Below are 26,079 nucleotides of genomic sequence, written 5' to 3'. Positions count from 1 at the left end.
GCACGCCGCTCATACCAATTGGCGTAGTCGGCACAAGATGATGGATGCTCAATGCTAACGTGGAGTCTACATTAAATAGAGGTCACTGCTATTCCCGCTGCTCTGATCTGGCTCCTGTCTCGCTCCTGCCCTCCTTTCAAACTCATACAACAATGTAAATACGAGGAGGGCGAGGTTTACGCCTCACAGCGTGTGCTTCTGAGCGTGAAGCGCAGTTTTTGCTTTTTGCTCTACTAACGAGACTTTGCATGGTTGGGAAACAAAAAATGAATGCTAGTTTGAATACAGACAAAGACTGTTGAGGAAGGTGCTGCGATTGCTTTATATTCTTCACATTTGTTCACAGGAATACAGGAACCTGTTTGGTGGAAAAAATGGAAGGCTTTTCCCGCCTAAACAGGGCCATGTTCCAGAAACCTCGCCAAGTTTGTGGAGCTAGTCGGGCTGAGGAGAAACCTCTGGGATTTTGACTGCTCTGCTGCAATTAGTCAGAAGAGTTGCCCTAGGAATACCCAGCTGCCTCTCTCTTAGCAGTCTCAAGAACTCTTGCCAGCAAATGGCTGTGAGCAACCGCACTTTAGAGCCTTGTTTTCATAATTAAGAGTCACTATTAGGCCATTAGCCATCTGATTTGGCTTTTCTGGTTGCATGAGGAATAAAAAGACGTACTGTAACTAATAGAAAAAGATGTATGTAGAGGTTTGAAGAATGGGACTGTATTTGTAAAGACATAGTTAAGAATCATTAGTAGCCCCTTTAGACACGATTAAAATAGGGCTCTAACTGGCAAATGAATAAAAATGTGAGTTAGAACCCAAAAAAAATGTATTGTGTTGCATTGTGTAATTTAATGGTGGATACAGTAACCAATACCAATACTATACCAAATTTTTATGTAACAGTTGTATGCCGGCTTTATATTATACAGTTTTAGCCCTAATTTTGAGCATCAAACTGTTTTTGGAAATGGGGACAAATCGAGAAGTCTTAAGACAAAGGCAAATTGCCTTTCGATTGGTCACTGGCTTGGTCACTGTGTGAAAGACAGAAAGACGAGATCTAAGAGGTCTCTGAATTATTGACGGTGCTGGTGACTAAACCTGTTGATGTAACTCTAAATCCACCAGAAGTGTGTAAAATGTTGTGACTAGAAGTTAATGTATGCCTTTTTTTGAGGTTTTCTGTGTTTGATGATCGCAGAATATATTAGGCAGCATATGAAAAATGTATAACAAGTGTGTAGCTGTGAGACACTTCGACAGAAACCAAATTACAGGAGATTGTGAAATGTCTGGGTCTCCAAAACATAATTGTGGGATGTTCCTGGTAGGCAGTTGCCAGCAGTGCCTACCAAAAGTACAAATTAGCAAGGACTTACAACAACTGAAAGGTCTATTAATGAAAATGGACGTTCTACCTCTCAACTTACAGGACTAAAAGGACCTAAAGACAGTGTAAGGGCGTTTTTACACCTGTAGTTCGTTTCTCTGGTGATACATTTGTTTACTTTTGGATTGTTTTTGTGCAGGTGCAAACCTAAATACACCAAAATGCGCACTAAAACAAACCACGTGATGCACACGGTCTCTTTTGATTGGTCAGAACTGTAAATAAAGTAAATATAGCAAGAAGGTTCTGAGTTCCAATCCAGCACGTATGTCTATGCAGTGCAAAGCTGCTTTAACACAGAACGCTAAAAAAATTCTGTCGTGCTTTTAAACACAATGGTTTCAATAGTATATGTGTAGCAGATGTCCATGGGTTAAACAGAGTTACGTGGCTGAGAGTAGTGAGTGCTACACATTCTACATTCAGTGTAAAAACAAGCATAGAGCAAAGACATCAGCATTTGTTCATAGTAGTAGTAGTAGTTATTTGGCTAATGTATCAGGTTAAACTGCACCTGAACAGCTCAAATAAAAGGAGTATATTTAATAGGTGGATCAGATTGAGAACGGATCAAGCTCTCACCACAAACCATGGTCGCTCTCGGTGGTCGTTTGGATTCAGACCAAGACCACCTACTGTTGTGGGTCTTGATTCGGTTGTTTTGGAGTCTGTTTTAACTGGAAATGCCTTTAGTTTTTATGGTCAGATACCATAGATACCACCTTTCAGAGGCCTTGTGAAGTCCATGACCTAACGTGTCAAACTGTTTGGCATGGTTTTAATGGTGTAATCCAGTCCTTAATGCATGGAAGTGCCTTAGATTCCCAAATTCTGACTGAAGCCATGCTTGAACATGCCCTTATTTTTTCCCCCCTAAATTCATATGAAAGGTTCAAAGCAAGTGGTGGACGGACACCTACAGTAAAATCCAGGGCGATAGACAGCTACACTTGGTCCTTTTGCCTGTAACAATGAATTTACTCAATTTAATGAGTAAAGTGTCAAGAGATGGCTCGTTATGAGGAGAGGACCCAGACGTTAATTAAGCACGCTCAGAAAAAGAGGAGATAAATCGTGACTGATACTATTGGAGACTGTTGGAGGTTTTCCCCGTCACCTTGTACACGTCCTTGTCATTGATGAGCGGGTATAGAGGGAGCGGAGAAAGAAGTCAAAAGACTTGGATAGAAAGAGCTGAAGGGACCGAAAGCGGTAGGGGGTGGGGGTGGGGTTGTAATCTCCAGGGGAATTGAGAGAGCAACCAAAAAGACAGAGAATGAGAATGAAAAAGAGGGAAAAAAAGATAGATATGCGCAAGAAGTGTTGGCCTCAGTGAAAGACGTGAACACTTGGCCCTTTTCTTTCGTTTCTCTCATTTGGGAGAGGTGGTGCAGTGCTTGCTCCAGTCAGCTGTCGCAGCCTTCTTTGGAAAGCAGGGCACGCACCTGGTTTAAAAAAAAAAAAAAAAAAAGAAAACCTTCTCCAAACCACTGAGAGCTCACAGTTTCCGTTAAAAAGCAAACAGCAAATGTTGAGTCTCTGGTGACTGTTTTCAGACAAGCTCCTCTGAACATTTTACCCTTTTCGACCTTAAGCGCAGCTCGCGGTGGATCAGAGGAACCTATGCCACTGAGCCGTTTACCCAGGAGCCCTCTTGGCATCTGCCTTGTAAATGGCATAACACCAGCTGGATGAGCTCCTCGCTCTCTAACTCTCCAACAGTGCAGTGGAGCTCCATCTCCTTTATTCCCTACTGAACTATCTGCAGCGCTTTGAGGAGCTAAATGTGGACACGGGCTGTTGCCCACAGGCTGAGGCAGGCGGCGTGTCTGTGGGGCTATTTGATGTGGTCTACATTGGGTCGAGAGCAATTAAGAATGGACAGCACACCATCTTTCTCTCTTTCTCTCTCTCTCTTTTCTCTTTCAGTTGTCTCTTTCAATTGATTTCAAATCTCGGCAACACTGTTTCTCCATGCACGAGCAAGAGACGAATCCTCACACATCATCTCAGCAGGGTTGGAGGGGTCTCACCAGAACCGTTAGTAGGTAAAAAAAAAAGTATTTATAATCCATTAAATCATAAACAATGATTAGAAAAGCCTAAAAATGAAAGATAACCAGGCTTAGAGAAAGTACATTGTGCTCCCAATGCTCACCGCCATGATTAAAAGCAATGTCTCTTTCAGATTAGCAAGAAAAATGCAATTTATAGTTTATCTAATTAAAGTAAATTTGTTCAATAAACCACATTCCAAGCTGCCTTCAAACTGTCTATGAATTTGCATTAGGCCTAAATAAAATAAGCAAATACTGCAGCCCAGCTGCCTCATTTAATGCCATGTAGTCATGACAACAAAGGCAAAAAAAAAAAGTGTAAGTGGCAAAATTCTCCAATCCAGTGCTCATTTGTGCCAAACTGGACTGATATATGTGTTATATATATGATATATAGGTGTTAATTCAATATTACAGGTGGTTTAAATAATAAAAGCATATAAAAACAAAATACGAATGTACAAAAGGACCAGTGATAAAGACTAAAAGTTAATAATTAGGACCAATCATCGCTAAATTATGAGGACTTGTATAGCAAATAATGCAATAATTGGGACAAACTGCAGTAAAAGGGAGGTCTCAGAATTAATTGCACAATTAATCTGACCAATCGTAGGCTTCAAAAAACAAACAAACAGACAAAAAAAAAACACGCAGTGATCTTGACCAACTGAGTCTGATCAATTGCAGTCAAATCGATGTCTCATAAAACAAACAATGCAACTATTAAGACCAATGGCAGTCAGACAGGAGGTTTCTAAACAAATAATGCAGTGACAAGGACCAATCACATTCATGGGGAGATCTTAGAACAGAATTTTGGGCCAATCATAGTCAAGTGGTAGGAGATATCAGCACAGATTATGCAATAATTGGGACCAATCACAGTAAAAGTGACGTCTTAGAAAAAGGATGAAGTAGCTGAGTTAATAGCTTTATTTAACAATAACACTTTGGGCGTCGTAATAATAACTTATTAGCAATCTATGGCAAATTTCGGTAAACTACAGTTGTATGTAGTAAAGGAAATACACTGCCTGACCCAAAAAAAAAAAAAGTCTCCACCTGGATTTAACTAAGTTAATGATGTGGGGTTGATGCTGCAGTTGGTCAGGTTTAGGTTCAGTAACAGTATGTGCTGAAAGAATGAGGTCAGCTGACTACCTGAATATACTGAATATAGACCAGGTTATTCCATCAATGGAATTGATCTTCCCTTATGGCACGACATATTTCAAGATGACAATGCCAGGATTCATGCTTCAAAATGATGAGATCATCATTTTCACACATGGATTGTTCACCATAGAGTCCAGACCTTAACCTAATTGAGAATCTTTGGGATGTGCTGGATGGAGAAGAGCTTTGTGCAGTGGTCAGACTCTACCATCATCAATGCTGCTGCAAGATCTTGGTGAAAAATTAATCCAGCAATACTGGATTCAAATACTTTTTAGTGACATTGCAGAAGCTTATTAAAATAATGCCACAGTGAATTAGTGCCTCAATCAAAGCTAAAGGCGCTCCAACCAAATATTAAAGGTGTGTCACCTTTTTTTTTGACCAGGCAGAATATTTAGAACCAAACTTTGACCAAACTATTCCTTTCTATAGATAATTAGTAGGTTGATCTCTGAAGAAGAGAGATGAAGAGATGAACAGCTGCAACCAGATCCCTCAAGTCAGCTGTGTTAGAAATTATTTTCAACACCAAGACGAACAAACAAACAAAAAAAAACAAACCATAATGCTAAGCAATCTTCCCAAAATCAGAAGAACCACTACCCTTCTCCAAGGAAACACAATTCGACCTAATCAGAATGACCATTTACAAACAGCTAACCAAACAGAACGAGGGTCAAGAAATAGCCTCAGAATCTGAAAGAACATGATAGCAAAACGTGAGAGTTATTTCTTGACCGTTCAAATGAAATTCAGTGCTGTATTTACACTTTAGTACCAAACCGCCACCTCCGTATCCGTTTATGCAAAAGTACTGTACATGAGCAGAGAGAGTTCTCAAACACTGAGGGCAAGAGCGAGCTCCCTCGACTAGGCTCATGGTAGATAGACTAAAATGAAAAAGGGAGCAGGCCAAGAAATGGAAAGATAAACAGAGCGAACTTTGACGAAAGAAGGAAAGTCGTTATAGTCCGTGGGGTGGGGGGTTGGGGGGGGTTCTAGCAGTGCCCTTCTGATCTCAGGGAGGAGGAGGGGAGGGGATGAAGAAGCTCCTTCTTCAAATGAAGAAGGAGTGAAGGAGAACTTCGGTGGGAGACAGAGGCAAAGGGGGTTTGTTTTTGGTTAGAATTGGTCATGACCCTCCTGTCCACCCCGGTGACCCCCTGAGCCGTGCTTCTTGTGCTTTCTGCGCTCGTGATGAGACTTGTGATGGTGGCGCCGATGGCGGTGGGATCTTCGAGCTGTAGAAAGAGATGGAGAGGGAAAAAAAAAGATTAAAACAAGCTACAAACAACAAGAAACCAATAGTGTAATCAGGTACCGACATGGCTGCTACTTTCTTTTTTCTTCTTTCTTGTTCTTGCTAGGTTTTGCTATTTTAAAACCATATTATCAAGTCTATTTAACCTAATGTATCAAACTAAGCAAGTTTATTTAGCAATAGATCAGATACTAGCTACATTACATGTTCAAAAACTTGGAACCAATTGGAACCACAATGTCTTATGCCAGGTCTAAAGGGGTATAAAATGCCCAAGCACTGAGCTGTGGAGCAGTAGATCTGTGTTTTTTTGAGCAATTGTGCTCCATCCAGTGCTCCATCCAATACTCCATCTAATAACCCATCCACAACAATACTATATAATCACTGTAATAAAGTATTGCTACTAGAATAATAAGACTCTCTAAAGCAGACCAAGAAAAAATTAAATAAGTTCAGATCCTTTGTTTTTATCGCTGTGTTCCAGCAGAGCGCCCTCTAAAGTTCTCTAGGCACTATTAAATGTCCTTCCGTTAAAATTAACCTTTTTTATTGATGAAAAAATACAATAAGTCTCTCTGAGTTGTATTTGCATGCTGGCCATAAAACTTTTCCTCAACCTCCATTGTCTGCAGTAGAAATTAAAAGAAAATATTCAGAAAAACGAGTCGATCAGGAAAAGCAATGTGTGTGGATTTTTTTACTTTCTGGACCAAGACTACCCACCTCTGTGTGTAACTATATGTTTACATAGGATCTCCGGTGGATTTTACTCTAAAACTAGATCAGTGGCTGATCTGCATTACACATGTTGTACATAACATATGACATTGTAAAGACTGTTATTAGTGTAAAAATGTTTTTATTTTAAAACGTTTTAATTGTTTAAAATATACAATATACAATTTGGAATATGCAAACAAAGAAATCTTCAAGGACTTATAATAAATAATGCAATAATTGGGACAGATTGCAGTCAAGGAGAGGTCTTAGAAAAAAATTGCACAATAATTCTGACCAATCACAGGCTCAGAATGCAAACAAAGTGAATATGACCAATTCAGGCAGTCAGGCAGGAGGTGTATAAACAAATAATGCAGTGATAGGGACCAATCACATTCATGGAGAGTTCTTAAAGTAACTTGGATAGTGTTTGGGACCAATATTTAAAACAGTAAAGGTGAGGTCTCATAAAAATTATAAAATGATCAGAATTATAACACTTTTAAGTATACTGTAGCTTTACTACTATCTAAACACTATTAAACAATATTATTTCTAGCCCACAGAAGTGAGGAGAGTTCTCAGAAGGTAAGAGAACAGTTTGGAAGCTGCAGTGTGGCACTGTTTTAGAGTGGAGCATGAAAACTATAAAAAAACAAATATATCTATGATTCTAAAGCTTTTGTTGCTGTTAAAACTTATTTATTTTTTGTTCAAACTCATTTTTGGCTTAATTTTTAAGCTTTTCTCTACAGTTCTGGATGAAAGTTAAAGCCGATATGTGATTGGTTGCAGTTACTCACACTTTGTGCAGATGATCTTAGGACGGTCCCATTTGCCGTTGGCGCGGCACTTGGCGGTGGGGATGTGGCGCTGGAGGAATCCATCTGCACACTGATAGCGCACCACCGAGTGGATGTCATAGCGCAAACGCTTGCGGCCAATCAGGAACGCGTTGTCCACAAGAGGAGGATTTCCACACAGCACTGCAGACACACACAGAGAATGCTTAATATTAACAATGTCAGTTCTGGCAGAATGTAAACAGGCATGAATAATGGAAACTGAAAGTGTGTGGGATGTGTGAAGTTCATCTAACTGGGCCAGTATTTCAGTAGAATGTAAAAAAATGATGAAGAAATGCCCAAAAGAGCAAAGTTCACCTAAAGAACACACTAAAGAAACACATATTAATGATAATATACTTAAAACATAATGGCTTTTGGTTCTGGCAGCTTTCATATAGCTGTTATATATGCAGTAATATTTTACAGGACTGTTAAATACATCTTATTGCATTAAAACAATGTATTTTATCAGGGCTTTTTTGTCACTTTGATGTCATAAAATGAGACCATACTGAACTTGTTCAATAAAGATTATAATACCTAATAAATAAATAGAACATAACCTATTACGCTATTGGGAGTTTCTTACATGTTCATGTTAATAATTCCTAATGTTTAGAAATCTAATATTGTGTTATAACAATATTGGGAAATTGTTACAATATGAAGTGCTACACTGTTTTACTGACTGCAAAATTCAACAATAAATTTTAGGTTGAATCAGCAAGGAAACATGTAAGATAAATATATATCTTTAGTTTTACAGTGTACATACCCATACTAATTATCATCTTTAAAAAAATGTTCATAACAAATATTTGTGAAATAATGTGATCACCAGTCATTGATATAGGTGCATCTTCCTTTATTTTTGTAATTCAGTTCCAAATGTGAAACTTACATAATATATAGATGTATTACATACAGAGTGATCTATTTTATTAAGTGTTTTTTTCTTTTATTGTTGATGATTATGGCTTATAGCGAATAGAAACCCAAAAAATCAGTGTCTCTGAAAATCAGAATATTTTATAAGAACAATTGGTACTTTTGGCAGTGTGGGCAGTGTGCCAAGTCCTGCTGGAAAATAAATCCACATCTTCATAAAAGTTGTCAGCAGATGGAAGAATGAAGCGCTGTTAGATTTTCTGGATTTGGACATGATAAAACACAGTGGATCAACACCAGCAGATAACATGTTTCTCTAAACCATCACTGATCATCAGTAAATTTTACATTTTATTTGTAAATTAAGGGAGCAGAGTCTGGAGGAAGAGTGGAGAGACACACAGTCCAAACTGCGTGAGGTTTAGTGTGAAGTTTCCACAATCAGTGATGGTTTGGAGAGACATGTCATCTGCTGGTGTTGATCCACTGTGTTTTATCAAGTCCAAAGTCAGTGCAGAGTTTTCCCACAAAATCTTCATGCTTCCCTTTGCTGACATGAAGATGCAGATTTAATTTTCCAGCAGGACTTGGCACACTGCCCACACTGCCAAAACTACCAATTGGTCTTATATAATATTCTAATTTCTGAGACAGATTTTTGGGTTTTCATTGGCTGTAAACCATAATCATCAACAATAAAAGAAATAAACGCTTTAAATAGATCACTATTTTAAGCGATGTGTAATACATCTATATAATATATGAGTTTCACATTTTGAACTGAATTACTGAAATAAAGTAACTTTTCAATGATATTCTAATTTTTTGAGAAGCACCTGTAGAAGCTGTTTTAGTAAGTAGACCTTTACCAATGGAAATGCTACTAGTAGATATTCTATAAACCCATCTCAACTAAGAAAGTGTAAAGAATTCAGCACTAAACAAGAGCAAACTCTGGAGAAGGAGAAATGAGAGAAGAAAAGGTTGGTTAAAAAGCTAATGATGCTAACAGTGAATTGAAGTGATCTAGTTATCCATGTTAGCATTTAAAGATTTCACTGGATGTATTGTCTGAAGATGCAGGTCTCTGCAGAGCGAAAATCGTTGTTTTTTTAGACAAATATGCTTAAATTATGCAAAGAAATCTGCCAATGGGGTACGCTATTTTTTATTTAAAAAAAAAACACACACACACAAAAAAAAACAATCGCAAAATTTTAAAATGAGTGAAATCAAGCTAAAATCACTGATTTTCTTTGGCTTAAATTGGGACAAAAGTATCAGAATAACTTGACTGTTGACTTTGTGTGCTTGTTTTGAGTATAAATTACTTAAAATAAGGTGAAATGTTTAAGTAATTATTCCTAAAATAAGCAAAAAGCTAAATATTCTCACAATTGTAATGCCTAGTAAGACAACATTTCGTATCAGAAAATTATTATTCTTTAATAAGATTTAATACTTTGAAATGAAAGAGTTTCACTTGCTAAAATGTATTTTTTTGCAGTGTAAGCATGACAAATGCAGAACATGTCAAAATGTAATATATATATTAGCATGGTTATGCCAAAAAGTTAATAGTATTGCTGGTGTTGCATTGCATTCCAGCTCCAACTCCCAAAAGCACAAAACAAATCTTACAATTCTTTTTATATTATAGGATTATTATAGGATTATAGGAGTCATAGGATTATTATAATATAGTATTATGTCCCATGATATCTGCCATGTCCCATGGAAGCTAAAGAATGCTATAATTACCTGTGGAATATATGCATATGAGACCTACTTCTTTCTTATACTTTCTTATACTTTATACTGTCAAAAAGTGCACAGTTTGACACACTTCCTGTCCTTCTGATACGCCTTTAATCTGTCAGAATGCTCACTACTATTACCTGCAGAGATGTACGTCTCTCAGGAGGCCTGAACTGAGTTCTTGTTGTATTTCCTTTTTCTTTCCATAGATGGCAGTCTTGGAGCTTAGACTCTGGATTCTGCTTCACTCAGAGTTTGTCTGAAAGCTGAGTGTAGTCTGAATACAGTCTGAATGGAGTCTGCTCCATTGCTGTGGTGGTCAGATACTATATGAAGATCCAGTAGAAGAAGATAATTTGTGGTAAAGCATTAATGCTAACAGGCTCTGGTTCATTTCTGACTTTTTAAAACATATCAAAGTAGTTGTTCTCTAACCATCGATCACTCTGATCACTTTTAGTAGGACATTAAAAACCTGCTTGAGATGAAGGACTGCTTTAAGAGAACCTTAAACCTTCCAAATTTCCACTATTTACATAGTGATTAGCTTTTATCTACCCAGCTCTGCCTGTGTATATATGAATTCCAGAAAGTGACTTTGCACCACATTAAAAGTTAAAACAAATTGCAAAAAAAAAATGGCCAGGATTGTCAGAAGTTGTTCAGACTGGTCAGAAAAGCTGCTGATTGACAGAGAACACCCCTTCTAATGAATGCATTCATCTGCTCTCACACATAGCCTGCTGCTAACCCCTGGGTAGCACTGCTGGAGCAGTATTAGCATTAGCCGCTAACCACACTAAGCGCTAGCTCTTTCACCGTTCAGAGGTGAGTATATCAGACTTTAGCCTGAATGTTTACAGTGTTAAAACAAGCTACATGGGATGAACCGCTAGCTAATATCACCCTGGCTCATCGATGCTCCCAATGTTCCTCAGTGTAGTGCTGTGACTAGCGCTAGCAGTTAGCTGCTAAGGATAATATTGCTGCACCCAGCCATAGTGGAAATCTGGAAGTCTATGCAAATAAACAGTTTTTGGGAGTGAAATCTGTTTAGATTAATATCCAGCACTCGTTTGACTTTAAAAGAAAATGTTTTTTTTTTTTTTTAAGAATTAGAAGGGAAACATGGGCGACATTCCTGTTCCTTACTAGTGTCGCATAAAACGTGCCTTATAATCCAGTCTGGCTAATGTATGAAAATAGACCAGAAAATAGATGTTTATTAATAGTGAGTTTTATAATCTAGTGCGCTTTATAGTGCCAAAAATACGGTAAACAGAATTGATAGCAAATTTAATGTAAAGTTTGCAGGATGTCTGAAGTACTGCAGAGTTATCTTGTCTAGAATCTGGTCCAACAAACCCAAACTGGTATAAAAGACCAAACTGTCCAAAAATCATATCCTCCAAATGGGAATCCAGTGTTTTTTTTTTTGTTTGCTTCTATTGCACATGTCAAAACTCATGGGACACAAGTTCCTAATTCCATACTAGTTCCTGTTCCATGGCATGTGTGGTAATTCGGAAAAAAAAAATGTCAAGAAATGTGGTTTAAATTATGTAGTAAACCGACTAAATTAATAAAAAAAAGATGTAGTGGTAGGAAGGCAGGGCTTAAATAGCCATGTTTAAAGCTGTATAAACCAGTTTACAGAATGAACACGCAAAAGCAGATAATACGCCAAGATTTATGAGACAATTCTGAAGTTATTGCAGCGTTTGTGCCGTAATATACAGTGTAATATTTCACTCAGCTAGTAGCCGTGTGACATGTGTCGTCTTGCAGCTCCTCCAGGCCTCCCTCATTTTTTTTGTGCAGCTGCCCTGAGACTGCGCTCCGCCGTAGGAAGCCATGCAGCCAAATGTCATCCTGAAAAGACCCTACCGCTGCACGCTACACAAAAGAGCGGATCAATATCACAGAGGCCAAAGACAGCGGACAGCTTCCTCATTTCCTGCCTCCGCCCGTCCGCTCGCTTCATACTGTATAAATCAACACACTGAGGGGCTTTATTTAGCTGGTGTGCCGCTGTGATTTCAGCCTTGCTCCGACTGTGGCTTGCGAAGCAATTTCACAGCTGAAAGTCAGAACATTAATGGCAGCGGTGACAGAAGTGTTGCAGAATACGCTGCGTAGCTTTATCACTCGGTCGATACCCGCAGAACACTCGCTTCACGCCGGATGTCTCACGCCGCCTTCATATCACTGACAAAGCCATGCGAGAGATTTAATACTGTTTCACACTCACAGGTGGGTCAGTCTTTTACGACTCAGCATTTACAGCTGCTGGGGGCTTTGTTGTCATTAGATCCCATTGATGTTTTTTACAAAATTGCACCTAGTAGGAGATGTTTGAATTTAATGAAACTTTATGCAGTATGTATGAATGTAAAGGTAATGGTAGATGACTAATGTACATCCTCGATGGTGGCGCCCCATCTCATAAACCTAAAGAAGATCCTGTTCCAATCTGCATCAGGCCAGGTTTCTTGTTTTTGACACCAAAGCAAATAAAGGTGATGGTAGCTGTGGGATGTACAGCTTAGATGGTAGGCAATTTCTTAAAACGACCATTCAGCTTCGCTTAGTCCAAGGATGTGCCCCCTCTCAAAGTCTGTCAGCTGAGCAATATGTGTATCATAGAGCAGTGCAGATTGCTCTAAGACTGCAAGGGAAGCTCAGCTTCCCCTAAAATGTAAAAAAAATAAGTGATTAAATATATACTGTTGTGTGTACATGTCACTGATTAAATTTGCCCTACACCGCGCTGAACTTAGTTCAGAATCAGCTTCTTATCTCTGGTAACGCCGCGGCTTTCCTCTCACTCATTCCCGCAGCTTCACAGCGCTGCTTTAAACAGTGCGGACGCTGAGCGTCCACAGACTTCAATAGCGGAGCAAAGCGCGCGGCGAAACGAGACGAGTCATTGGATAAATGCTGGGCTTTGTCCCGCCCATAGGACGCTCAGTGTCTCTGGGGGTCTATGGGGCAGTGGGCTGGCCTCGGCCGGCCCGGACGCTCAGCTTCTGCGTGATAATTGGATGATCTGTCTGAGGTGGAGTCCATTTTTTATTGACAGCGAAATGAGCGAATCAGCGACCTTTTAGTGTAAAACTCCGCGCTGGGAGCATTTTCTTTGTGTTCTGAGTTGAACCGGAGACTTTCCTAATCCTTATAGAGGCATTTTCTTTATTAAAAACGACTAGCGACAAATCCAGCTTCTATTTCTGGTGCTTTTCTGTAGCTGCTTGTGTTTGGAGACTGACTTCTGTACTGTTGTCCATGCCTCTTGATGAAACCATCTCAGGACATAAATGAACAGGGGCCAGTAGTAAGTAATGTGTTATCATTAAAAATAATTTAAATAATTTAAATTAATAAAGGGATTATTTAAGGAAATTAAAACTGTGTGAAATAAATTTACGTGCATTTTTTCCTTTACCAACTTTAAAGATTTTGCGTAATGTTTTTTTTACTGATCATTTTATGTTTATTCATGTCATAGCATCTTTTTTTATGTAATTGTTCAATGTAAAGAATGGGTACCTTTTTGTTGTGTAGTGAAAATTTGAAAATAATGCCTTTTTTTACAAAAAAAAAAATCTCAGGGAGAGTAGAATTTACGTATAAATAAAACTACATATGTTAAGATGTAGGCCGAAATTGAGCTTCCCCTCCTTGAAAGACCAGCATCCGCCACTGTCATAGAGGCATGTCTAGTAGGCAATGATCTCTCACCAGGAGGTACACTACCCAAGAGTAGACTCTAAGGCAATGATCTCTCAAAAGGATGTACACCACCCATACGTAGATTCTAAGGCAATGCTCTTTAATCAGGTGGTAGAATACCCAAAAGTATACTCTAAGGTAATGATCTTTCACCAGGAGGTACACTACCCAAAGGTAGACTCTTAAGCCCTATCCAGACGGGATTAGTTTCTCAGGGGGACGTCTGTGAAAAATATTTCACACTTCTACTCAGTGATAAAACTATTGAATCTGGACTGCAATTGATAAAACAGGAGCTTTTTGGCTTTCTTGGTCATGTGAAATAATGTTAGTAGCCCCCCATTTCCACTAGCATGTTGTGTTTACATGGACTTCTGTAAAATGACGCGCCCAAAGTGTAATTACGGTGCGTGGCAGTGGAGAAATATTTTTGTAAACACAAGGTGACGAAACTCACGTGAAACAAATTGGATATGGCTTAAGGCAACGATCTCACTGGGAGGTACAGTACCCAAAAGTCGACTCTAAGGCATTGATCTCTCACCAGGAGGTACACTACCCAAAAGTAGACTCTAAGGCAAAATTCTCTCATCAGGAGGTACACTACCCAAAGGTATGAAAGGAGATGAATCTATGAATTTAACAATAATCTCAAAAAGAAGATCCAGTTCCAGACTGCAGCAGTCCAGTTGTTTGGTTAATGGCAACACTGCAAGCAATAGTGAGGGTAACTGGTTGATTTACATCCTAGATGGTAGGCAATTCCTTGAAATGACCGTCCAACTTCTCTTAGTCCAATGATCTCTCATGGCCCCTCTTAAAGTCTGACATTTAGGCAAAATGTCATTACGTATGTCGTAGAGGCATGTCTACAAGTCAACAATTTCTCACCAAGAGGTATACTACCTAAAATTAACCACTGAGAGCCTTTTTATAGGTAAGAAGGGGAAGCACTTTCATGCTTGCATGTCACTGATGAAGTCATGCAAGAGATTTAATACTGCTTCACACTCACAGGTAGGTCAGTCTTTTACTGACTCAGCGTTTTTTGCTGCCCGTGGGCTTTGGTTTGACTAGATCTCATAGATCTTTATACTGAACACCAGCTGCACACAGCAGCACAGGTGGAATTGACTTGACAGAAATACAGTATGCATCAATATGTGTCTTAAATAAATATTGTACATTACACTGACATGCCAAAAGCCATGGAGCAGCAGTATGTAAATTGATATGTATGTGCTTCCTTAGGGAACAGTTTGCGAATGCCTTGTTCTTGTGAGTTTGAGCAAGGCCAGATAGAGGATACCAGATGGAAGGGACATTTAGTTCCTGAAGATGTGTATGAGCATTTAACATTCCTCCGTCCACAATGGTATATGTATCACAGGATTGTGTCAAAGAACCACTAACAAATATCAGTGGATAGTACAGGGGATGGAAATGATCATGACCGGCAATTTCTGGCAAGAACTGTCCATGCGAACATGCAAGAGATTGAACACTCATCTACTGCAGTCTGGTGCAGAACCTAAAGAAGATTCAGTTCCAATCAACAGCCGGCCAGGTTTCTCGTTTATAACACAACTGTAAATGAAGGTGATGGTAGCTGTCTGACATACAGCCAAGATGGTGGCCAATTCCATAAAATTACCATTCATCTTCTCTCGGTCCAAGGATGCACCCACCAGGAGGAACACTACCCAAAAGTAGACTCTAAGGCAATGATCTCTCCCTAGGAGGAACACTACCCAAATGTAGATTCCAAGGCAATGCTCTCTCATCAGGTGGTAGAATACCCAAAAGAAGACTTCAAGGCAATGATCTCTCACCAAGAGGAACACTACCCGAAAGTAGACTCTAAGGCAATGATCTCTCACCAAGAGGAACACTACCCAAAAGTAGACTCTAAGGCAATGATCTCTCACCAAGAGGAACACTATCCAAAAGTAGACTCTAAGGCAATGAACTGTCGCCAGGAGGAACACTACCCAAATGTAGACTCTAAGCAATGATCTCTCACCAGGATGTACACTACCCAAAAGTAGACTCTAAGGCAATGATCTCTCACCAGGAGGTGTACTTCCTAAATTAACACTCTAAGGCAACGATCTCTCACCAGGAGGTGTATTTCCTAAATTAAGACTCTAAAGTAATGATCTCTCACCAGGAGGTGTACTTCCTAAATTAAGACTCTAAGGCAATGATCTCTCACCAGGAGGTATACTTCCTAAATTAAGACTCTAAGGCAATGATCTCTCACCAGGAGGTGAAACTGTGTATGAATGTAAGGATGATCCCAAAAAGAATCTGGATTTGTCACATAAAGAAGGTCCAGTTCCAGTCTGCAGCAGTCAATACCTTTTTCTTCTAAATTTGTCCAGATTGAAGGGACGTTTAATTTCTGAAGCTGTGTGAGCATTTAAAATTCCTCCATACAGAGTGTTATACATATGTATCAGGAATATGTCATAGAAGGCATTATCACCAACAGTGGACAGTGCAGTGGATGGAATTGATTGTGACTGGCAACTTCTGTCTAGAATTGTCTGTCCATGCGAACAAACATCCATAGTCAATGCAGGAGACCCTAAACCATATCCTGGATTACAGTTCAGTAATTTAGCTTTCACAGGTCACGCAAGTCATGGGATCAGTACTAGTTCCTGTCTTATGATGTTTGGCATGTCCGTATATTTTCATTTTAAAATGCTCCCAGAAATAGAAATCTACATTTTTTACTTGAGTATATAAAACTCAGGAAATGCAAAGAGTTTCCAGAGATGTTCCCATGTTGCGTCATGCGAGTCTGAACATTTAAAACTACACTCCTCCAGATTTAACCCATGAAGCCCCAAACTTGTTCCTGGGTGTATTTTTGCTCAATATTTAGACTCAAAGTGAGAACATTTTCGCTCCTGTTGATGTTGCACGTCTGGAATCTGCAGAAACTGAACTAGATTGTGGATATATTTGCAGATATATCTCCTCGATAAAAAAAGAAATATATATATATTTTACATTTTACATTTACATTTCTTCAAACATGAACTGTTCAAAAACAAAATCTTTTGAAACACAAGATGTTTAAGTGTCCAAAAGTCTAGTAAAAAGAAGGAACCCTTTCATTGTTTTGGGACACAGCCACATTACAACATCTGGTGTGATATCAGTAAGCATCTTCCAAGCCTAAATAAAGCATCAGCCTAATGCCTAAATGTTCATCAGGAACATCATATGCTACAGGTTATAACAGATATAACAGAAGAAAGGCAACGTGCAAAGAATTTGAGAAACTAAATTAAAGACCCTGGACCAACCACATTACAATTCATAAAACATCTGGTTAATTTATTGTATGCTTGCTGCTTAGTGGTTGTTACAAAAACTATGTTTGTTCCATGTTATGTCCCATTTCCTTACTCTACGCCCACCCTTCCTTTATCTACACAGTATGTCCAAATATTTGTGGACTCCTCCCTTATTAAAGACTTGTGACCTTATTTGGACTACAGACTCATGAAATGATTTGGCTCGACTTGGACTCTAGTGTAAATAGTCGTTACTTAGTCATTAGACTCTAGCTTAAAGACTTGCTACCTGACTTGGACTCTGGCCTAAAGACTAGTAATTTGACTTGAACTCTGGCCTAATGGCTCGTGACTTGACTTGGACTGCTGTCTAAAAACTTGCAACTTGGCGCATCTTGGACTCCAGCCTAAAGACTCGTGAGTTGATTTGGACTTGTGAATTGACTTGGACTCTAGTGTAAATAGTTGTGACTTGACTTAGACTCTAGCTTAAAGACTTATTACCTGACTTGAACTCTGGCTCAAAGGCTAGGGATTTGTCTTGGACTCTGGCCTAAAGATTAGTGATTTGACTTGGACTCTGGCCTAAAGTCTCATGACTTGTCTTAGACTCTAGCTTAAAGACTTATTACCTGACTTGACCTCTGACCTAAAGACTAGTGATCTGACTTGGACTGCTGCCTAAAAACTTTTAACTTGGCACGACTTGAACTCGAGCCTAAAAACTTGTGAGTTGATTTGGACTCGTGAATTAACTTGGACTCTAGTGTAAATAGGTGTGACTTGACTTAGACTCTAGCTTAAAGACTTATTACCTGACTTGTACTCTGACCTAAAGACTAGTAATTTGACTTGTACTCTAACCTAAAGACTAGTAATTTGACTTGAACTCTGACCTAAAGACTAGTAATTTGACTTGTACTCTGGCCTAAAGACTAGTAATTTGTTTTGTACTCTGGCCTAAAGACTAGTAATTTGACTTGTACTCTAACCTAAAGACTAGTAATTTGACTTGAACTCTGACCTAAAGACTAGTAATTTGACTTGAACTCTGGCCTAAAGACTAGTAATTTGACTTGGACTCGTGACTTAACTTGGACTGCTGCCTAAAAACTTGTAACTTGGCTCCACTTGGATTCCAGCCTAAAGACTCGTGAGTTGATTTGGACTTGTGAATTGACTTTGACTCTAGTGTAAATAGTTGTGACTTGACTTAGACTCTAGCTTAAAGGTTTATCATCTGACTTGGACCCTGGCCTAAAGACTAGTGATTTGACTTGAACTCTGGCCTAAAGACTTGTGACTTGAATTAAACTGCTGCCTAAAAACATGTAACTTAGCTTGACTTAGACTTGGACTCTATTGTAAATAGCCGTGAGTTGACTAAGACTCTACCTTAAAGACTTGTGACTTGACTTGGACTGCTGCCTAAAAACTTGTAACTAGGCTTTACTTGGACTCTAGCCTAAAGACTCTTGAGTTGATTTTGACTCTAGTCTAAAGACTTGTGAGTTGAGTTGGACTCTAGACTAAAGACTTATGAATTGACTCTAGTGTAAATAGTTGTGACTTGACTTAGACTCTAGCTTAAAGACGTGTTACTTGGCCTCATGACCCTTGACTTGGACAGCTGCCTAAAAACTTGTAACTTGGCTCAGCGTGGACTCTTGCGTAAAGACTTGAGACTTGACTAGAATTAGAAACTTGCCCAAACATATGTGACTTGGCTCACTTTTTTGGCAAAAGTCTAAGGCAAGCCAAGTCACACATGACATTCTAATACTCATACTCTTATACTCTAGTCACACATATTTAACACTGTAGCCTAAATACCCATAAATAGATTTGTACTCTTGCCTAAAGACTTGGAATCTTTCCTTAGAACTTATGACTGGACTTGGACCCTAGTCTAAAGGCTCATGAACTAATTTAGGCTCTAGCCTTTAGACGTGTAAATTGACTTGGACTCTAGCCTAAAGATTTATAAGATTTATAAGATTTATAACACAAATATTTATACACCAATAAGCCCCATAAAAAGAGTGGAAATGTGAGAAATCCATGTGAGACCTGGTGATATGTGGGCTACAGAAGAATAGACTTAAGTTCCAGAGAACCCATTTAGTGTTAAACACTTTACCAAACCTCTCTATGACAAATGTTTTTTTTTTTGCAATCATTTATATAAAACCGGCACAAGGTCTCGCAGTGTTAAAATGGAAAGCTTTTCAATGCTGACTAAAATCACTGCTTCTACAGAGTTTAACCACTATTAACTGCTATAAAGGCAGACCTTGGAGAACGTTTCTTGTCTGGCCTTTTGAGAAAGAGTTTCGTGGAAAAGTGCTGCTCTGGAGACTGTGGCAATTTCAGTACTTTTAAACTAAACGCATATTTTTCACTTTAACATCACTTTTTTATCAGCACAAGTAGTTTTTCTAGGAGGTCAGAACTGAGGACAGTACAGCTTTAAAAACCCTTTCAAAACTACTCTTTTTGGGGCTAGACTGCTGTGAGATTTACAAGTACAGGTTATGTGGATTTTGGAATGGATTTATAACATAACCATAGCTTTGGAAAGATGATATTTAACAGAGTCCCATGTATGGAATATTGGGGCACTCTCCTCATTGGTATTACTTCTGATATATTATCTTAGAACAAGCCTTCAAGAACAAATTTATTGTCATTTTGACCTGCACTCATTTGTCATTTTCTTTTCATCCCTCATTACTTCGATTTACTTCCATTAATTTTCACCCCTACCAAATTCCAATTTCCCACTGTCAACATCAAACCCAACTGCATGTTCTTATTCTGGACAGGTCCCTAAATTCCAATCTGCAGTCATACTGACTTTTGTCCATTTATTGTTCATTATTTTATCCCATGTTCCTTCCATTCCCTTGCACACATTTTCACACATGCCCAAGCCATAGAGTTTCTGTGTCCCGATTCTTATTATGTTGGACAGTTAGGGAAAAGAATTAGGACTACATGACCCTTCAAACAGAGATTTTTTAGAGGCACACTCCAAACAGAGGGTTACAAGATTATTTGACAAGATGGCAGCTCTAACAACCAGAAAAACCCACAAATTTGAGTATTTTTCTTGTTACAAATCACAAATAAACTATATTATCACAGTTTAATGTATAGTTTTATTGTTTTTTGTCCAATTTCTTCATACCAAGTTAAAACAATTGCTAATAGTTGGTCTTAGTAGAAAGATGGCTGCCTAACTTTCCAGTTCCACCTTAAATGGTGCGAAAGATGGCAGAGGCTGCAGCATTTAAGGTGGAACTGCTCTCCATCACAGAGAAATTAAGGAGTGGACAATAATAATGAATTGCTGCACCACCTGCCCTCTTTCTAAAGAAATAGGATAGAGCCCTAAAGTTCACTAGTTAATTAGCAACGTTAGCAAAACTTTAGCACTTCACTGCTATATATGTCTGTGTCAGATTCTTGAAAAGTTTTGCCAATTCTTAGAGGGAGGATTTCACGCGGACCCAAGGGGTTGGGGTACAAAAGACAAACAGGATTGGGCCAAAGGTTGCCCCTATTATTAAGTCACAAATGCAGTACATTTTCTCTCCTCTCTCCAATCAGCTTAGGCTTTGAAGCTTTCTGCCGAGACGTCGAGACTGCTGATGACCTACACCGTTGCATGCTGGGACTTGCTAATCATGGAGGTGATTTGGTGATTCATCCTCCTGCACTCTGATTGCAGAGCAAAAATCAATCCGCGAAACAAATGTTCTACCCGACCTGTGATTGGACCACCAACCTCTGACAAGAAGTCCACTGATAAGTCCTTATCTAGCAGGAATTAGCAGTGTCTGCGCAGCAAGCTAAAGGCCACCGTGATTCAAATTGCAGTATGCAATGACGGGGAGAGCAGACGGAAGACTGGAAAGGAGTGTTCCTCTATTGGAAATGAGTTTAATAACCAAAATAATGATAAATAATGTTGGAAAGATGGACTAGACACTCGTGGATGTAAATTGTTAAAGCAAGTCCAAATACAAGGCAGAAGAGAACCAATCAAATCAATCAGAGAACCAAATCAGACCATCAAAGAAACCGGGGAATAAAAAAAAACCAACAAGACAAGACCAGCATGTCCAGAAGGACTCATGGTGTCGTGGTGTGAATGCAATTTCTCACCAAGTCAGATCTCCTTTGTTCTTCATTATATGCATTTTGACAGCCCATTGTTATGTTAATAAGGTCCCGCAACCAGTGAGCTTACCTTTAAGTGTTATTCTGACATCTCAGGAGCTTGTGCATTGAAGACACAGATGCTATGCTATGGGTAGCCCTATTGCCAGCCTTATCTTCTACTGAAAACACTGGAACTCAACTAGGTAAAGAAAAGTTACTATAAGAAATGAAGGTCAGTCAATCCATAACATTTCAAGAACTTTGAAATAAGACCATAAGGTGCAGACCATATTAAATTTAAAGACCATAAAAAATATTAGGATGGAACTGGCTCTAATCAGGATTGCTCCATGAAAGAAAGACCAAGAGTTACATCTTTTGCATAGGATCGCAAGTTAACAGAACCCCAGATAAGAGTCACCTCGATGCTTCACAGAGTATTTTGGCTTGTTTAACACTTTTAAGTTTTACTACATGATTCCTTATGTGTTTATTTATAGTCTGGATTTATTTCAGTATTAACCCTTGTGTGGTGTTCGTTTTCATTTTTCATCAAATGATACTAAAAAAAATATTTTTTCTAACTCAAACTCATTGGCTTTGGCTCATTTTTTGTGAAAAACATATATCAAAACACACACGATAAACACACACTGTACACCCCCCATACACACATTTATATTACATACAGTATGTTTGGCCAAGGGCTAATAAACATTACTTCATTTGTAAATTTGAAACTAAACAAATTTTCTACTCATATCTTGAGTTTAATTCATTTTCTTTTACATTTTATTAAAAAACTAATAAAAAAAGAGTAGCACTTTTTGAAAGAAATGTAACATAAGAAAGGTAAAGGGGAAATATGAACCATGTAAGCTGTTTATATTGCTTGCAATTTAGTTGAAGCAAGCATGTGTAAAGCATTTTAATGTAAAATTGCTTGCTGAATTAAATACAAATAACAAAGTAAACGAGTAACAAAAATATGAACACCGCACAAGGGTTAAGTTAAAATGTAGGAATAAAAGGAAATAAATCACTGAATAAAAAAGTGGTGGTACTATTTATGCAAGCTATCAACACTCCACCCTTACTAAAAAATCTGCATGGATATTCACATAAGACAGCATTAGGAACCTCTACAACTTTACAACATTCTATGTATCTGGCATGTTGTATTCTACATTACTTCTAATGGAATATGCTTAAATGAATATGAAAAGTGCACTAGACGGATGGAAGAAATGGATGAATAATTTTTGCAATTTTAACAAAAGGACAGAAATGATTCTTGAACATCATTACGTAAGTGGTGGCAACACGTTTGGTTAGAAGGGAACTGTAGGGTCAGCAGCTCTCCAGAGAACACAGGAAGAAGTTCCCTGAACTCAGAAATGATTTCAGTCTTTAAAGCTGAGAAGCCCCTCAGGGTACAACCAGAGCAGTCGAACCCGGCTGCTTCGCTGATTCTGTCTGATACATATGCAAATTGCCAGACAAAAATGAGTATAACAAGCCCTCTGAGGAGTGAACCGGACAGGCCATGTCGTAGCCAGGTGCTGGCGAGTATTTAAGCAGGACCTGAAGCTACTTCATGTTGTAGCGGCTTTTTAACAGCCAAGACACTGACAATCCTCCAATCAGATCCTCGATCCTGCCCAGACTGACTTTTATCTGAAGAGGCATGAGAGGAGGAACAGTGAGGTCAGTGAGGGGGGTGAGGGAGGGAGAGAGTGATTGATGGTAAAGTAATATTGAAGATATGATATGATGAAATAGGATATAGGCTTAATCAGCGGAGATAAGAGGAGGCAGCAGATAGACAGGCTAATATATGCAGATGACAGTGATATAAGTTATAACACCACTCATGCAAGTGTGATGCAATCTCTGTGAACGTTCAGAAGTGCTGTGATAAAGGCCAACGCTGAAACGTGTCAGTTTTAAGCATTTAATGTTTAATGCTCAAACTTTTGATAGAGTTTATACACTGTAAGCCTGCATAAGTTGAATTTACTTAAAAAAAAATGAAGAAAGCGATTGCACTAAAAAATGTGATGTAATGGGGAATGAAAACTTAAGTTAGCATCACTTAGAATTTCACATTATTTCAACTAAAGGGGAAGTTGATTTAACTTTTTTTTATTTTTGTTATATTGTAAGACCGGATAAGTTGAGTTTACTTAACTTTTTTAAAGCAGTTGGTTTGCTCAAATTTTGAGTTAAATTTACTTAAAACATTTGAGGAAACCAGTTGCCTTAAAAAAGTTAAGTAATGGGGAGTTAGCATAAATTAAAACATCAAGTTATTACAACTAAAGGGGCGCTTGATTTATTTCTAAGGGAGCCCAGGGGGAATCACTACACACTGATGGTGAGTGTCAGAAACTGTTGGATACACCCAGTATGCAAATAGATTGTGATAGAAGCCAATAGTAAAGAAGCTGCCAATTACAACAGACTAAACTCAGTTATTATAAGTTGGTTCAACGCAAAGATCTCAGTTTGAATATATATGTGCCCACAAATGTTCAAGTAACTAAAATAGTTGAGTAAGCAAAAAAGTTGAGTAATGTTTAGAAATCATTTGAGTTCAAACAATGTATGGGTTTACAGTGTATTGAGTTCCTGGGTCCTATTCTAGTTTTTGCAATCTTGGGACAAGCAGTCAACCACACACTGTGTAGCCTGATTTAGAGCATGTCTGTGAGTCTTTGCTATAGTAACAATGGGAAAAGTACACCTTGAACTGCTCGGAATGCACAAAAGACATGGACTAATTCTCTTAATTAATCATGGATGTGTTTTGGGAGTATCGTGCAATAAACCAATTAGTGTGTGTGACCAATTAGAGGCTGTGATTGTTTTTGAATGCTAAAAATCTTTATTCATAATTTACAATATTCTGCTTTGTCTAACTGACCATTATATACATGTATCTACAACTATAATACCTCTGTAACAATACATATTTCACCAGTAGTTACACTGTTATTACATGAATTGTTGCTGTATAACTACACGATAAATAGATACACTTGTTATATGGTGGGACTGTTATATCTTATGTTGATTTTTTTTCCTTGTTACTGATTTCTGTGAAACTTATCTATAAAATGTCTAAAAAAAAGCTAATTACGCTGCTATGTAGACCGGTAGGACTGGTTTGGTTGGGTTTTTTATGGATTTGTTGAACTATGTCAATTTTTTTGTACCGAAGACATATTTTTTTTTATCATTTTAAACTCCAGTTAAACACCTTTTAAACATCTTTTACCTGTATCAAGATCAACTTGTCAACCAATCAGCTCACAGTAGCAGTAATGCTAGTGCTTTACAGTGTAAACCTGTTTTCTTTAGATAAACTGAAATATACAGACACGCTTTCTTATTTTTTTATTTTTAGTAAAATACATTATTGTACTTTCTAAAATTAAAGAAATATTCAGAACTAGTAGTTCATAATTATTTTTTATTTAAAGTTTTCAGCTTCTAGCTTCATTCACCCCATTCATAGAGGACTCACTTACGGACTCCCTCTTTTCCTTGCCACTGTGTCACCACAATAATTGGCATTTCTACAGTGCTGCTGATAAGAGGCGTGGACCTGTTTGTATTCTGTAAAACTGCTTTGTGACAACTTTTGTTGTAAAAAGCGCTATATAAATAAAATGTTATAAAATTGAATTGAATTGAATAGAGTCATTTACTGATATAACATGTGAAATGGTAGGGTCCTCGGTCAGACTCTCTATAAACAACTCTGGTGAGTTTTGGACCCGTGGTTCTTTCTTTCTGTGATTTCATTGGCTGTATTTTGTCATTCGCTGCTCCTGACTCCTAGTCGCCGACTGAGTCAGATATTAAACATGTTAATGAATATTTGCCGGGCGTCTGCGACTCGTGTAGTGTGAACCTGGCATAAAAGATCACACGGTTGAGGGCCGTATGCAGTAACTCACAGGTGCCTGGAGAGGACGCCATGGTGACGCCTACTTGTTTTCACCTTAATTATTCATTCATGCAGAAATTATGCAGAGAAATGACAGAATGATGCAAAATCATGAAGAAATACCGAAGTGTGTGAAATGATACCAGTACACAGCATGTGGTGCTAAAGCTCCTCTGGCCTCTTTCCTTCCACTCTTCCTCTCACTCACATATAGCCTCGCTCGCACGCACCTGTGCCTTTCTTGCAGATGTAGGGCAGGTTGTAGTTGCAGGGCACGTCGTTCCATTTGCCATTCTCATGGGCGATCATCACCACACAGTCCTCTCCGCCCGCGAAGAAATTATCCGGCTGGTTCTCCCTCCAGTTCTCATATTGCTGCAGGAGGCAGAGGGATATTTCAGACTGCAACCCAATCCCACGGCTTTACTGGTCATTTAACATATCACGCCACACATCCAATGCATTACAAACTCATTTCTAGATACACGGAATGGCTTTTAGAACCCATGTTTCAGAAACACTTGGGAAAGTGGGGAAAGAGAGGAAAAAAAGACAGAGACAAAAACTTTTTTTTTTCTGCGGTGTAATCTGGGAGAGAATAAGCTCCGCGTATCTTTGGGCCCTGTGATCTTTTGTTCAGCTACTTAAGAAGCAATTAAAGTACAAGGACAGACAGAAAAGGCTCGTTCTAAGCAGTTTTTGGTCAAATATGGAAGCTGTGATGTCTTGTGCCAGGGGCGACTCTCTTGCACCACCGCTCTTTCTTTTTAAAACACGATGCCGCAGCTTCGTAGCTCACTCACTGTCT

General features: G+C 38.6%; 1 protein-coding gene across 1 annotated transcript in view; it reads right to left on the bottom strand.

The window, feature by feature from the left end:
• Positions 1 to 1,838: 1,838 nt before the first annotated feature.
• Positions 1,839 to 26,079, bottom strand: part of ncanb (neurocan b) — a 260,750-nt gene continuing 236,509 nt past the window's right edge. Inside the window, exons 13-15 of the mRNA XM_022669610.2 lie at positions 25,502 to 25,646; positions 7,416 to 7,598; positions 1,839 to 5,869 (exon numbers count right to left, since the gene is read on the bottom strand). Coding sequence (XP_022525331.2) covers positions 5,751 to 5,869; positions 7,416 to 7,598; positions 25,502 to 25,646 — 447 coding nt within the window. The 3' untranslated portion in view covers positions 1,839 to 5,750. The remainder of the gene's footprint in view (positions 5,870 to 7,415; positions 7,599 to 25,501; positions 25,647 to 26,079) is intronic.

Source organism: Astyanax mexicanus, chromosome 16 (assembly GCF_023375975.1).
Source record: "Astyanax mexicanus isolate ESR-SI-001 chromosome 16, AstMex3_surface, whole genome shotgun sequence".
Lineage (NCBI taxonomy): Eukaryota > Metazoa > Chordata > Actinopteri > Characiformes > Acestrorhamphidae > Astyanax > Astyanax mexicanus.
Note: the sequence above shows the minus strand (reverse complement) of the source record. Positions and strands in the feature narration are given on the sequence as shown.